This window comes from Pan troglodytes, chromosome 1 (assembly GCF_028858775.2).
Source record: "Pan troglodytes isolate AG18354 chromosome 1, NHGRI_mPanTro3-v2.0_pri, whole genome shotgun sequence".
In the NCBI taxonomy this organism is placed as follows: Eukaryota; Metazoa; Chordata; class Mammalia; order Primates; family Hominidae; genus Pan; species Pan troglodytes.
Window position 1 is genome coordinate 81024114 of NC_072398.2, and position 13542 is coordinate 81037655.

The 13542-nt window shown below is 43.6% G+C and overlaps 2 protein-coding genes across 31 annotated transcripts in view; one reads left to right on the plus strand and one right to left on the minus strand.

Moving 5' to 3' along the window:
* GPR161 (G protein-coupled receptor 161) overlaps window positions 1–7465 on the plus strand; it is a 58090-nt gene extending 50625 nt beyond the window's left edge. For all 5 annotated transcript variants that reach the window (XM_016931941.4, XM_016931921.4, XM_016931932.4 and 2 more), the window contains one exon: window positions 1202–7465. In XM_016931941.4, coding sequence (XP_016787430.3) covers window positions 1202–1467 — 266 coding nt within the window. In that variant the 3' untranslated portion in view covers window positions 1468–7465. The remainder of the gene's footprint in view (window positions 1–1201) is intronic.
* A 3727-nt stretch (window positions 7466–11192) lies between these two features.
* The window catches only part of DCAF6 (DDB1 and CUL4 associated factor 6), a 138349-nt gene continuing 135999 nt past the window's right edge, over window positions 11193–13542 (minus strand). For all 26 annotated transcript variants that reach the window (XR_010157391.1, XR_010157383.1, XM_063811648.1 and 23 more), the window contains one exon: window positions 11193–11657. Coding sequence is in view for 24 of the 26 variants with exons in the window: in XM_063811648.1 (XP_063667718.1) it covers window positions 11593–11657 (65 nt within the window). In the remaining 2 variants the exon portion in view is untranslated. The remainder of the gene's footprint in view (window positions 11658–13542) is intronic.

Here is a 13542-nt window from a genome sequence, read left to right on the forward strand (position 1 = left end):
ATCCAGATACCAATATGACTGGGCTGTGGATTTGGTGGAGTCCAGGGGCTGTACGATGTAAGGAGGCTCTTCAGAAGTGTTGAATATGGAAATAAATATGGCCTCTGTCAGAGTTTTAGGTTCATAATTAATCATATCTCTTCTCCACTCCCCTCCCTGAGTTCAGAATGAATGGAGAGGTTGTTACAGAGGTCAGAGGTGGAAAACAGTTCATTCACTTCACTGGCAAAGCAGATTATAGAACAGAGTTTGGGCCAGCAGCCTCATGGGCTTTATAATATATTGCCTTTCTATAGGAAAAAATGAACTAAATGCTCCCCAACCCCCCAGCCCACATAGGGCCACACTTGCCCCATCAGTCCTGCTTTGTGAGTGTGGCAGCTCCAAAGGCACCCTCCAGGTGATGCAAGAGCAAGGCACTGCCAGGGGGTCCTCCCCTGCCATGATTGAGTGGCAGGGCAGAGAGTGGCTGGAGGTCCCTCCAGTCTTTCCCTCTTGGAGAGTGGGGTACAGGTTGCCTACTCTCCAGAAAATGTAAGGAGGAGAGGATAAATTGTTCCCCTGAAATGTCCAGAAAAAATAGGCAATGAGTTAATAACAACATGGAACAGGGTGTGAAATTGAAGGGCTCCCCCCCTCTCACTTCTGTTCGTTTTAGTTTAGGGCTCCTAATCCTGGGAGGGGGCTTGAACCTGTAATGTCACGTCCAACCTTGAGGTTCTGCATGGGGAATCTCTGAGCAAATATGGAGAGGAGAGAGATGACATTAGGGTTTGTGGAAGTTTTGTTACACTGCTTCAGGGAGCTCAAAGACCAGAATACTCTTTCAAAGATGTAAAAATGTTGATTAGCATTAGTAGAAAGTATTTATCAAGTCTTTTCTATGGGCCAGACATAGGCCAAACATCTTAGAAAGAATTATCTCCTTTAGTTATCACAGTAACTTCTTGGAGTAAGAGGTGTCTTAATATCTTCTCTTTACAGATGAGGAAACTGAGGCTAGATTAGATACTTTTCCCAAGATTTCCCAGGTAGGAAGTCAGGGAGTCAGCTTTTGGTCTAGGAATCGAACTTTGAAACCCACGCCCTTAACTGCGGTTTGTCTCCCTCCCTGGAGTGGTGGAGCAGCAGCAGGCTTGTCCCCAAGGTAGTCCCCAGGCCTGGCTCCTCAGCTGACTTTTTTTTCTGCCTTCTCCCTCAGAAGCTGCCAAGAACTCGATTCTTCATGTGAAAGCTGAAGTACACAAGTCCTTGGACAGTTACGCAGCAAGCTTGGCCAAAGCCATTGAGGCCGAAGCCAAAATCAACTTATTTGGGGAGGAGGCTTTGCCAGGGGTCTTGGTTACAGCACGGACTGTCCCGGGGGGCGGCTTTGGGGGCCGCCGAGGCAGCAGAACTCTTGTGAGCCAGAGGCTGCAGTTGCAGAGCATCGAAGAAGGAGATGTTTTAGCTGCCGAGCAGAGATGAGGGCCTCAGGGTGCCGTGGGGCTGCAGCCTGAGAGGCTGGCCCGGGGAGGAGTTCCCATCACTGCCTGTGCCGCGGCCTTGGGAGCATGTCACTGTGTACAGCTGGCCACACACAGGGAAGAAGCAGCATCTGGTATGCAGCCACCAGGACAAGGACTGAAAATAATGTCTACAGTCCACAGCTTCAGCGTTTCCAGAGACCACATGTGAGCTTCTTTTAGGTCCCAGTGATGGGACCAGAAGCATCTAAAGCAAAACAAAAAACAAAAAACAAAAAACATCTAGAGATGCGGCTGTGGCTTTTTGGGAGGTGGGGCATGGGAGGACCAGAGACGAAGGGCTTGGAAGGAGACCCCCACATGCATCATTTCCTCTTCTTCACAGTGTGCTGGGAGTCCAGCCGTGCACTGTGCCAGACGCCTCAGGAGGAGAACCCTCCCCAGTGTACTGTGGAGGATGACACAGCACTTCTTCCTAATGACACGCGACCGTCCTGGTGCCTCTACATGGTTGATGCAGGCAGTGTGGGACCCTCAGTTCTAGGACTGGTCCGCAGAGAAAGCACCCAGGAGCAGAGCGCTTCGGAGCGGTCCTCAGTGGCGCCACCTGCTGGTGCTAATAGGGACAGCCACAGGCCTCTTGAAGACTGGCCCACCCTGCCTACTTCCCTACTGACAAGTTCTTTGGTATTTCAAAAGGGAGAAACCACTATAAAAGACAAGAGGAAGGGCAGGTACTAGGTGTTTCATTTCCAGAATTTAAAAAAAAATCCATTTAAGACGTACCACTATTTTACCGGACTGAATGGGACTGTAGTGCCAAGCACAGCCAGGAAATAGAGAAACTGTTATTATGGAAGAGAATTTGTTCACATGGGAAAGCCTCATTAAATAGATTCTATGTGTGATGTTTGAGTGACCAATGAAAATAGCTGGCCTCAGTTCTGCATGGCACACTCCCAAGAGCAACAGTTACTATTATCACAAGCCTGGCATAAAATAAGATAGAAGCAGCCCTGGACCCACAGCCTGCAACCTGGGTTATTGGCCCAGCTCTGTCTTTGTGTGCACATGTCATTTGGGACATCTTGTCACCTTTCTAGGTCCTCTGTAAAGTGGGAAAACGGAGTGGAGTTGGATTGAATGGTCTCCAAGATCATTTCCAGCTCTGACCTTTGGTGTTCTCAGGATTTGTAAAGCAGAGATAGGTAAAACACAAAAGCAGACCCACGGACCGACCTTTGTATAACTTTGGAGTGTGGTTGCTCATGCACATGTGAAGTGCAGGCAGATCAAGGTTCTGTGGCCTTGTCTGCCCTGTCCATTAGAGCACAATCTGGATAGAATGCCAGCCACCAAGATGCATGAGGGGCAGGGTCACCATCTCAGAAGGGGAAGCACAGGAATGTGATTGGGATGGTTAAACCTCTCTTTTCCTCCCTTTGTGCTGGAACAGCAGTTGAAGTTTGGTCCTGGAGTAATTGCTGTGATGACTTGGGAAGCCACTGATCTCCTCTTGTGTCTGCCCTTGGCCTGCATCATGACTAAATAAGTTCAGGACTTCTCTGCTTTGGTTGGCAGAAGGTAGATTCCAAGGAGATCCTGCTGGTTGCTAAGAGGCAGCTGTTCTAGAAAGTGAATTACCCTTGTGGTTTTTTCTTTGGGGCCCAGCTAGCTCCTGGTGAGGTTGTGTTTTTGTGTTGTGTGGCAGAAACCAATGGTTAGCTGGTCCCCTGGTCTGCAGTTTGTAAAAGACCTTTCATGAGGCCTGGAGTCTTGCTACCTGTGGTGATTGAACTCAACTATTCTGGGTCACCTGGATGCCAGCCACTGGCCTAGCTTCTGGATGGGAGTGGGAAGGAGCAGAGGGCAGGTTCACCTGTGCAGGTCAGACACTCCGCTTCCATCACTGGATGGCATTCCTACGTCTGCGTGTGGTTCACGTTTTCTATATATATTCCCTGTATATATTTTTTCTAGCACTTGTCTACTTTCTGAAGGGACCATATTCCTGATCAACTAGTGTGCACAGAGGTGGAACAGGGCAGAGAGACCTTTATCTCTAGGATGGGTTGCTGGTTAGGTGTAGGCGTTCTTGAGTGCAGCAGCTTGGCTTTGAAACGCAAGGGTTGAAGAATGTTCCCCTGACTGTACTAGACTGGGCTCTAGGGAAAGAATCCTGAGACAGCCCCCCACTCCCCCACTGACCCCACACTAGCTGGGATATTATAGAATTTAATCTAAATAAATCTAGAAATACTGCATTTCACAAAATGATTCACTGTTTCCCTTTTTTTACTGAGGTCCAATTCATTTAGTCGTCTACCAGACACTGCACATCCAGTGTATGCGAAGCACCAGGCTAGGCTCTGTAGGCAATACCACTAAAGTATGCACTCTGATTTAGGGAGCAGGACCTGTGGATACCGATTCTAATAACTAGCGAAGTCAAGTCGTGGTTATAGAAAGAAGAGTGGCTTCAGAGGGAGGTGGGTATTTCCAACTACGGAGTTAGGGATGGCTCCATGAGATAAGTGACAGTTTGAGCTAAGTCTTGAAGGATGCTTGGCAGCTAGAACCATATTTTTCATATTCAGGAATTCAAATTTGCCTTTATTCAGCTAGAGAGAAAGAGAGAAGGGGGGGTGGGGGAGAAGGAAAAGAGAATTTTCACACATTCTGAAGTTCCTGAGAGCATTTTTGAGGATATCTGCCGTTAGTGCAGAAGGTCAAAACCCCAAGTGCCCCCACTAAACCCAGGCTCTTTAGCTGTAAACTGCCATGCAGTGGCAGGCCTGCAGCCTTCCTGATGGGACCACATGGACAGTGGCACATGGGACATTTGGCTACTCGTTAGCTTAAACAACTCAGTCCTGTGTCTTCTGGTTTTGACAAGACCACATTTAGGACTGCTGCCCACCTCTGCCTCTTTCATTGAGATTTCCGCCTTATTGGGTCCCTGTGCTATGCCACAGATACCAGGTTTGGGGTTGTTTTGACCCAGAAGGCACTGGGAGTCCCACATTACAGAGCACACGCACAGCTCAACACAGCCATTTCCCTGGCCAGAGGCACCAAGACTGAAGTTCAGGCCCTTAGACACTAGGTGGCAGCGGTGTGGCTGTGCAGAGCCAAGGATGAACCTGAGAGCTTGTTTGCCTCTGGCTGAGCATTGTTTTGAATTCCTTTGCCCTTATCGTGTAGTCCACGGCCTTGGTGACCAAGGACCACCTGGCTAGCCTGCTTACATGCATGACCCCATCCAGGTTCACAGGTATTGCCACTGAGTGATCTTAGGTAGATCACTGCTCCTGGAGAAGCAGAGTTGAGGAGTGTAAGACAAGGGCCATCTAGTGCCAATGTTCCTTGATTCTTATTTTAGGAGCTACTATGTGGTCTTTCTGTAAACAAGTGAACAACCAATGAGACTAAGTATTTGCAATAGATAGGCTAAGGAATTTGGGTTGAGACAGGAGAGGGAGGAAAAATGCTTTGATACAATGACAGATTGTTAGTCTCTTCAGATTTCCCTGAATATTTTCCATCCCGACAATATGCCTCTTAGATACTTGCAGATTAGACATGTCTCTGGATGGACCACAAGATACATTCACAACATGTGTTCAGCCTTGAGCCCTGGCTGTGTCCTGTCTGGAAGGAACTGAGGATGATGTGGCTATAAAGAGGCGGCAGTGAGCTGGCATGTGACTGCCTTCTGTGGGCCTGACCTGTTTGACATTTGAGGGTCTATGATGTGCTAGGTGCTATGTTAGTTACTTCCAAATGCTTTATCTCATTTTACCCCAGTGCAAATGTGATATAGTGAGGATGGTGAAGACGTGGGTACAGTTAAGTCATGAGTTCAGATCCCGTGCTTCCAATTACATGGGTGTTTTCAAACAAGTCACTACTTATGAGTTTCCTCATCTGTGAAGGGAAGTTTAGTCATCTGTTTCTATGTGGAGACACACAGGATTGAGGGAGTCCTCCGTCACAGGGTGATTGTCTGGATTCTATGAGGAAATACTTGGAAAGCATGCAGCACAATGCCTGGGGTGCAGCTGAAGCTGAGCCACTGGTATTTCTTCACAGTATCTCTGTGGGGAGGGTGTATTATTCTTTTTTATAGGGATCTCTATAATGAAGTGAGAACCTTGAAAATATAAGTGTTATCCTAGATGGGAGGTGTTAAAGGTTTTTGCCTTGGGAATTGTCATATTTGTTGCACAGCAAGTAAGGACTTTCAGAAAAGCAGGGACGTGGTGAGGAAGAGCAGGCAATAGAGAGCAGGGAGGAAAGGCTAAGTAGCATCTGGAACTTGAGAGGTCTAAGGGAGCCAAAATGAGATTTTCTATTAAAAATGTCTATCCTCAGCCGGGCGTGGTGGCTCACGCCTGTAATCCCAGCACTCTGGGGGGTCGAGATGGGCAGATCACCTGAGGTCAGGAGTTCGAGACCAGCCTGACCAATATGGAGAAACCCCGTCTCTACTAAAAATACAAAATTAGTTGCGCGTGGTGGTGGGCGCCTGTAATCCCAGCTACTCAGGAGCCTGAGGCAGGAGAATCACTTAAACCCAGGAGGCGGAGGTTGCAGTGAGCCGAGATCACGCCATTGCACTCCAGCCTGGGCAACAAGAGCGAAACTCCGCCTAAAAAAAGAAAAAAAAGAAAAAGTCTATCCTCTATGCTACTGGCCTGTTTGTACAAAGATAAAATCATTCTAATTTGTCCTGAATGACTATCAAAGATGATCAAATCCCCAGGGCCTGGTGTAAAGTTCCAAATCATAGCACAAATACAGCTTGACCTTCCTTACAGTCCAGAAAGGACATTCTCCCTGAGAAATGCCCTTGGTTGCTGAGGACAGCTCTGTCCTGTAGTGACAGAGTGACTGCCTGGCTGTGGCTCTTGGGTTCACAGAATCCCTAATCCTCCAAGCCCCTAAGAGGCAGGGCAGGGATGCTACCCACAATATATGCAGAACCCCAGATGGAACCTGTGGGAGAGAGAGGAAATTACCGTCTTCACTGTAGGCAAAGGAGAATGGCTGTGATTAGCCATATATGCCTATAAGAAGGAGCAGAGCCATACTGTCCTTGTGGGTTGGGAGAGGGGACACAGAATCCAGGGCAATTGTCTGAGGTCTCAAAGTAAGTTAAGCCAGAGTCAAAGCCAAACTCCAAGTCTTGGCCAAGCGGATGAGAAAAGCAAGGAGCCAGTCTTATAGGTCAAGGAAGATGAGGGATAGTTAAGAGTCATCAATATCATAGAACAGGCCAGCAGGGCTTTATTAGGTATGTAGAACTATTATAAACCAAGGATCTTGGGAGATATTAATATCTGCTGGCCAGACCTAAAAAAAAACTGAAGGCCCATGGAAAGTGACTGGACTCACTGGAAAGTATCTAACAAATACTTTGGATTCCAAAGTATTTCCAATACCTTGAAGATTCCTTTGAAAACATCAAAGCACAAACTCAAATCTGCACAAGATTACAAAAGCACAATTTTGGTCAGTGTTATTTTTAGAATGCAATACACAAAGCTGTGTTCATTTCTCTCAGCAAGCATTTTCCTGGGTAGTAGTAATAGCTTAGGAATCAAATGCCACTTTTGTTTTTCCTTTTTTCACTAGTTTGAAATACCACAAATCACAGGTGAGTCAGTCCTCCCAGAGGAAAAGACAGTCCTAGGGAGAATCACAGGCCTGGCAGACAAGACCACACTGAGAGCAGTAGAAGGAACCTGCATGCTTAAGGGACAGAGGACTGTGTTGTGTTCTCATAATAGACCCCTGGATGAAGAAGTGGTTAAAAACCAACCCTCGAAAAACAAAAATCCCTGGCTAATCCTGAAATATATTTAACTTGAAGTCTTTGGATGACTTTTTTAAGGTTAAAAAAATGTTTAGGATTATTATAAATCAATATTTATAAACAAGCAACAATGTATTTGGAATTTTTGTTTACCTGATTAAATATGTTTTTGGTATGTGTATACTGTGGAAATGGTGAATTTGTACTTGGACTTGCGGTCTGCGGACTTTGTTGGGTGCCTCTGCCTTTCTCCCATTTTCTGCAGCCATATCCCTATTGCCAACCTCCCTTCCCATGGGCTAAAGCGAGGGAGACTGAGCAGAAAGGGGTGGATTGCTGCAGAATTGGTGGGGGAGTGCCCATACCAGAGTCACCTGCAAATACTCATGCATGCATTTTCACAAATTCCTCCAAGGCAATTAAATTCAGATAACTGTTTAAATGACCTACTTCTCACCAGGCCCAAGAAACACTCTTAACCCAGAGTTTTTATGGGAGCTATGCCCTGTCTATCCATCTACAGATGTATTTTCTATCCCATAATCAAAAGTCAAAGAGGGCAAGAGGCAGATTATCGTTACCATTGAGACTCAGAACCACCTCAGGGCACGAAACCCACCTTTTCCTGACCCCCTTACCTGCTACCACTGAAATCATCTTCCAAGTGGATGGTGGCCCTAGGGTCCAGTTTGCTGAGCTTTCTGGGGTCCTCTGACACACACCCAATCTTGGAAGCAGCCGGCACTTGTGAATTCTGCCTCTGTAGAATGTTTTCTCTCTTTGCTGCCTCCTGACGGCTTGTCTGGCTTGCCCTGCTTCTGAGCAATACACACCATCAAAACTGCAAAATCACTGTGGGTGGGGGACCCAGTTCATTTAACAAATACTTTTTTAATTATTTTTTATTTTTTTGAGATGGAGTCTCGCTCTGTTGCCCAGGCTGGAGTGCAATGGCGCGATCTCAGCTCACTGCAATCTCTGCCTCCCGGTTCAAGCTATTCTCCTGCCTCAGTCTCCTGAGTAGCTGGGATTACAGGCACAGGCCACCATGCCCGGCTAATTTTTCTATTTTTAGTAGAGGCGGGGTTTCACCGTGTTGGTCAGCTGCTCTCGAACTCCTGACCTCGTGATCTGCCCACCTCGGCCTCCCAAAGTGCTGGGATTACAGGTGTGAGCCACCGTGCCTGGCCAACAAATACTTACTTTAAAAAAAAATTTTTTTTAGAGCAGTTTTAGATTCACAGCAAAACTGAGAGAAAGTAGAGTTCCCATAGCCCCGCTCTCCCCCATCAACATCCTGCACTAGAGCAGATGAATACCATTTTGACTTTCTTCTATTGTTTTTCCTGACAGTTACTCCTTCACCCCACTAGTCCTCCAGTATCCTCTGTCCTGTCAATTTCCCAACACCCCGCTATAACACATCCCTGTTACTGTCTTATTACAGTGGAAGGAATGACATACTGTGTGCTTAGAGTCGTCTTTTCAGTTATCCTGTATAACAACTCGTCAATCTTATGGCTTCATCTTGCCCTAACAGCCCCTGTGACATAGGTAGGGCAAATATGACCACCCCCCTTTAGAGAGGGAACAAACCCAGAGAAGTCAGATGGCTTGAGCAAGGTACATAACTGAAAACCACAAACTAAGACCCTTGCACTTTATGGAAGTCATGAAGTGACCTTGTTTGGCTAAAGCTCTGATTTCTCTATCCTCTTGATCATTTACGACGTTTCCTAATGTGGATACATATGTGCCTTTGTCAAGCTGGATGTTGAAGTCCAGCTGAACCTACTGAGCTTACTGAGTAATAACCTACTGCAGTTATTTTTCCTCTACACAAAAAGCTAACCTTCTCAGCAGCAGATGTCTCTGGCTGTGGAGGAGATCCTTGTTCTCCATATGGAAGAGGGATGCTCTGCTTGACTACTGACTGGTCCGTGAGACCAGTTGTGGCTCAGCCAAGAGATATTATGTCTTACTCTCAGTATCTGACTTTGTCTTTTCTCTCCAAGATATTTAGATTCCTGAAAATAATAGGAACATTTCAACTATCTGCTAATTAAACAATAAGAGATTGACTACTTTCAACAAAAAAGGGCAGCTGTTAACAGCACAAACACTAAAAGCATCAACAGACAGGGGCCCAGGTTTGAGATGACCATGGCAAGCCATCACATTTGCATTGGCACTGGCCTCTTTCAGCCACCATGTATAGTCACCAATGATATCACATCCACTTCCAGAGTGTGAGCAAAAGCTAGAGCTCAAGGCTGGTGCTGATGGTGATGGATAAGCTGTCATACGATCCGTAGCTCTGACCTTGACAACTCCAACATTTTCTTTCTTTTGTAAGTGTTATAATTTTGGCAGCACTGAATAGCTGTTTCAAGATGGGGTCAATAATCAGTCCAGCATGTAATTCAATGTCTTCTCCAGCTGCTGGCTGGCAAGGAGGTATAGTGAAGATAGTTACTGGCTGGACTATAGGTCATGGAGAAGTTGCTGGGTTTATTTCTGTCCTTCACAAGTGAGACAGTTCCTAAGAGCCCACTGAATGGAAGCTCAAAGACTTTCCCCACTAAAAGGGAGAAATGATGTGCCATCCCAGAATCCTACAATAGCAAAGGCCAAGCGTGTGTGTGAGGGTGTGTGTGACAGTGAGCGTGCCTTTGAAATCGCGGACCACTAAACCCAACACTCTGCCATGCTTGCGATTTTGCCTCCAAGATATTATGAGGCAGTGAACTAACTGCCTCACTCCCACCTGGCAGGTCTGGGTTCCGGAAGTGGCTTTGTATATCAAGAAAGTAGCAAAGAGAAGCCATGGACATGTACTGTGCTCATATGGATGACAAGAGGAGGAGAGAAATCAGAAAGTATAGACAGAATAATTTGGTGTTAAGAAAAGATTTATTTTGTGAATGGACTGAAGAGACGTGAGCACATGAATAGACTGAGGGGAAGATACCAGCAGAATGAAAATTTAGTAGAAGTGAAGGAGGATGATTGAAGGGTTAGGTCTGCAGGAGCAGTTTTGGGTCATAACTTATAGGATATGTAGGTCTGGGTGTAGATGACTTGAATGGAGGTGGATACTAGAGTTAAGGAAGAGCAGAAATTAGATTGGATGGTCAATAACTTGCAGTGAAATTTAAAATTTGGAGTGAGAGGCCAGAAGCCATTTCCTTCAGGGCTACTTTATGCTACTATGTGAGCTACCCATGATGCTCTCAGTCATTTCTGCTTGAAGACTAACTCCTTTATTTGTGTAATGAGGTTCCACTAATCAGGAGCGATAACAACTGGAGGTAAAAATAAAGTATAGTTGGCCCTTGAACAACACAGGTTTGAACTACATAGATCCACCTATATGTGGATTTCCTTTGCCATCCCTGAGACAGCAAGACCAACGCCTCCCTCTTCCTCGGCCTTCTCAACATGAAGACCTTTATGATGATCCATTTCCACCTAGTGAACAGTAAATATATTTTCTCTTCCTTATGATTTTCTTAATAACACTTTTTCTGTAGCTTACTTTATTGTAAGAGTATAGAATATAACACATATAATATACAAAATATGTGTTAATTGACCATGCTATCAGTAAGGCTTGCGATCAACAGGCTGTTAATGGTCAAATTTTTGGGAAGTCAACAGTTACACATGAATCTTCAACTGTGAGGGGGGCTGGTGCCACTAACCCCTGGGTTGCTCAAGGGTCAGCTGTACCTTGGAAAGAGAAATGAAGGAAGTCCTTCTATGTGATTCTATCCCACACAAGCAAAAAAGGAAAAGGTTGTTAAATCTAGAAAATATAGAAAAATAGTCATCGTATGCTACAGGAGAGATTGGAAAACTGTGGGTCAAAGTAGCAAGGCATTAAATAAAAAGTCAAATTCAGGGTATCTTAAAACAACCAGTTTCTTTAATTAGAAAGCAACAAACATGCAAATGGCAAGTGTAGAAATTTATTTGAACCAACATTTTCACTATGATGAAAATTATTCTTCAACATTGATCCAAGCTCCCACATTTGAAGGTTAGGGAAAATATTGCACTTTGCATTTTCTAGCACTCCTCATACACGGCAAAAAGTTTTAAAAACATTCTGCTAGTTTTGTTTTATACAATCTCCCAAATTCATGCACACAATCATTCCAAACCAATGTTAGGTTATCCCAAAAAAAGGGAAAAACTCCAAAAACCATAACCTTAAAATTGCACTAAAGCTCTGTAAAGAAAAAAATATAATAAATGTCTTATACAAATTTCAGAACATTTAAGTGCTTGCCAAAAAAGAGTTTATTATTCCTCATCCTCATTTTCATTCTCTTGACCAGAGCCTTCTGATCTGTCACCCTCCAACCGGTCTGGAAACACAGATAAGAGAATCGCAAAGAGAAATACTTTTAGTAATTACAATTATTAATATTTTTCAATGCCTTTTATTTAAAACGCATTAAAAAACAGTTCACCACTATGTGTGGATGTTTTTTAGAGGCAAATAAAAGAGTAAAGAAAACACAGTATTATTAGCTTTGATTATGCATGTTATTCTAAAACATGTAAAAATGAAAAAAGAAACCCACTCCTAAAATCTTGATATATTATGTTCTACTGCAGTGTTTGTCAAACAGTGTTCTTTGGAGTCTAGGTTTCTAAGGAGGTACATCAGGTGCTGCAAAGGGGAGTGAGGAGGCAGCTGTGTGAGAGAAAATATGTGGACCATTGTTGAGGATTTGTGTAATTCTGTTTGTAAAAAGATTTTTTCTAATTAAATACTATGTTCCAGGCATTGTGATAAAACCTGAGAATACAACAGTGACCAAAACAGATGTAAGTTTCTGGTCTCAAGGAGCTTATTTAGGTTAAACACTCAAGTGAATATAAACTTACAAACTGGTGAGTACAGTACGCTCGTTCAAGTTTTCAGGATTTACACTTGCTATTCCTCTGCTTGGGATACTTTTGCCCAATTCTTTAGCTATAAAGGTTTACTCATCTCAATACAACTATTATCCCCTTGGTGAAACTTTTCCTGGACATTTCCAAACAGGCTATCTGCAGAATTATGAACTCCCTCCTCCACATTCTAGAATATCTTATATGAACTTCACAATGATTATCCTAATTACAGTAATAGTTGTTTGCATGTCTTCCTGCAGACCAGACTGAGAGTTCCTGGAGGGCAAGAGTTACTTCTTTTTATCTTTATATCCTCAGAGCCTAGTATAGGATGTTCAATGAAGGTTTACTGAATAAATAAGTTTTATTAAGGTAAGATACATTACATAAGGGTATTGTGAAGAAGGCAACAGCATAAAATCACTACCACCACTGAGATGGAACTAGGATGTTTCTGCCCCAGAAACATTTCCACATAGTAACATGGAAAATATTAAGGTTAAGCATAAGGAAAACAGTTCAGTCCCACTGTCAACAGCAAGAGAAGACTGAATCCTGAGATTTTATTTATTATCTACACAGGATTAAATGCTCCCACTGGATCCTAGGTCAACAGCACCAAGAACAGTACACTGAAGGGACTATATGTCCCTTTTAATTGTTTAATTGTCCAAGTGAATTAGATTAAATCTCCTCTATGCCAACTCTAATCCAATGTCAAACCAATGACAAAATGTATGTGTAACCTTTATAACCTTAATTATACAAATAGGTATTGAATACAAATAAGTATTCAATTCCTTACTGATCTATAAAGGTCTATTCAAATCTTATTTTGTTCATTTATTTTATAAATATGTCTATTCAAATCTTATTTTGTTCATTTATTTTATAAATATGTATTCAATACATATTTATAAAATAAATGAACAAAATAAGATTTGAATAGACCTTTATAGATCAGTAAGGAATTTAAACACAGTAGAAGAATTAAAGGCTACCTAAGGGATATTAGTATAAAAAAATTACATTGTTTTTATTGTGTGATACTTTCAAGAGAGAACAAAACATGAAGTTGCTATTCTACTTAAGTAGGGCTCAGGAATGGGAATCCTGAGTATGACTGAATATATTCAAGAAACCTATCCTGTCATGTTAGAGCATGATGAAGCAGTAACGGCCTATCTCAAAGTTGGCAGGCTTTTTACTCAAATTTCTTTTGGTTGTCACATTATAAAGAAGATGGGATAATAGAGAGTTAAGAAAAAAATGTCACAGCCTTTAAATCAGGGAGTTTGCAGTAGAGGTTAGACTTTTACACTCAGAGGCACACAATAAAGAGACAAATGA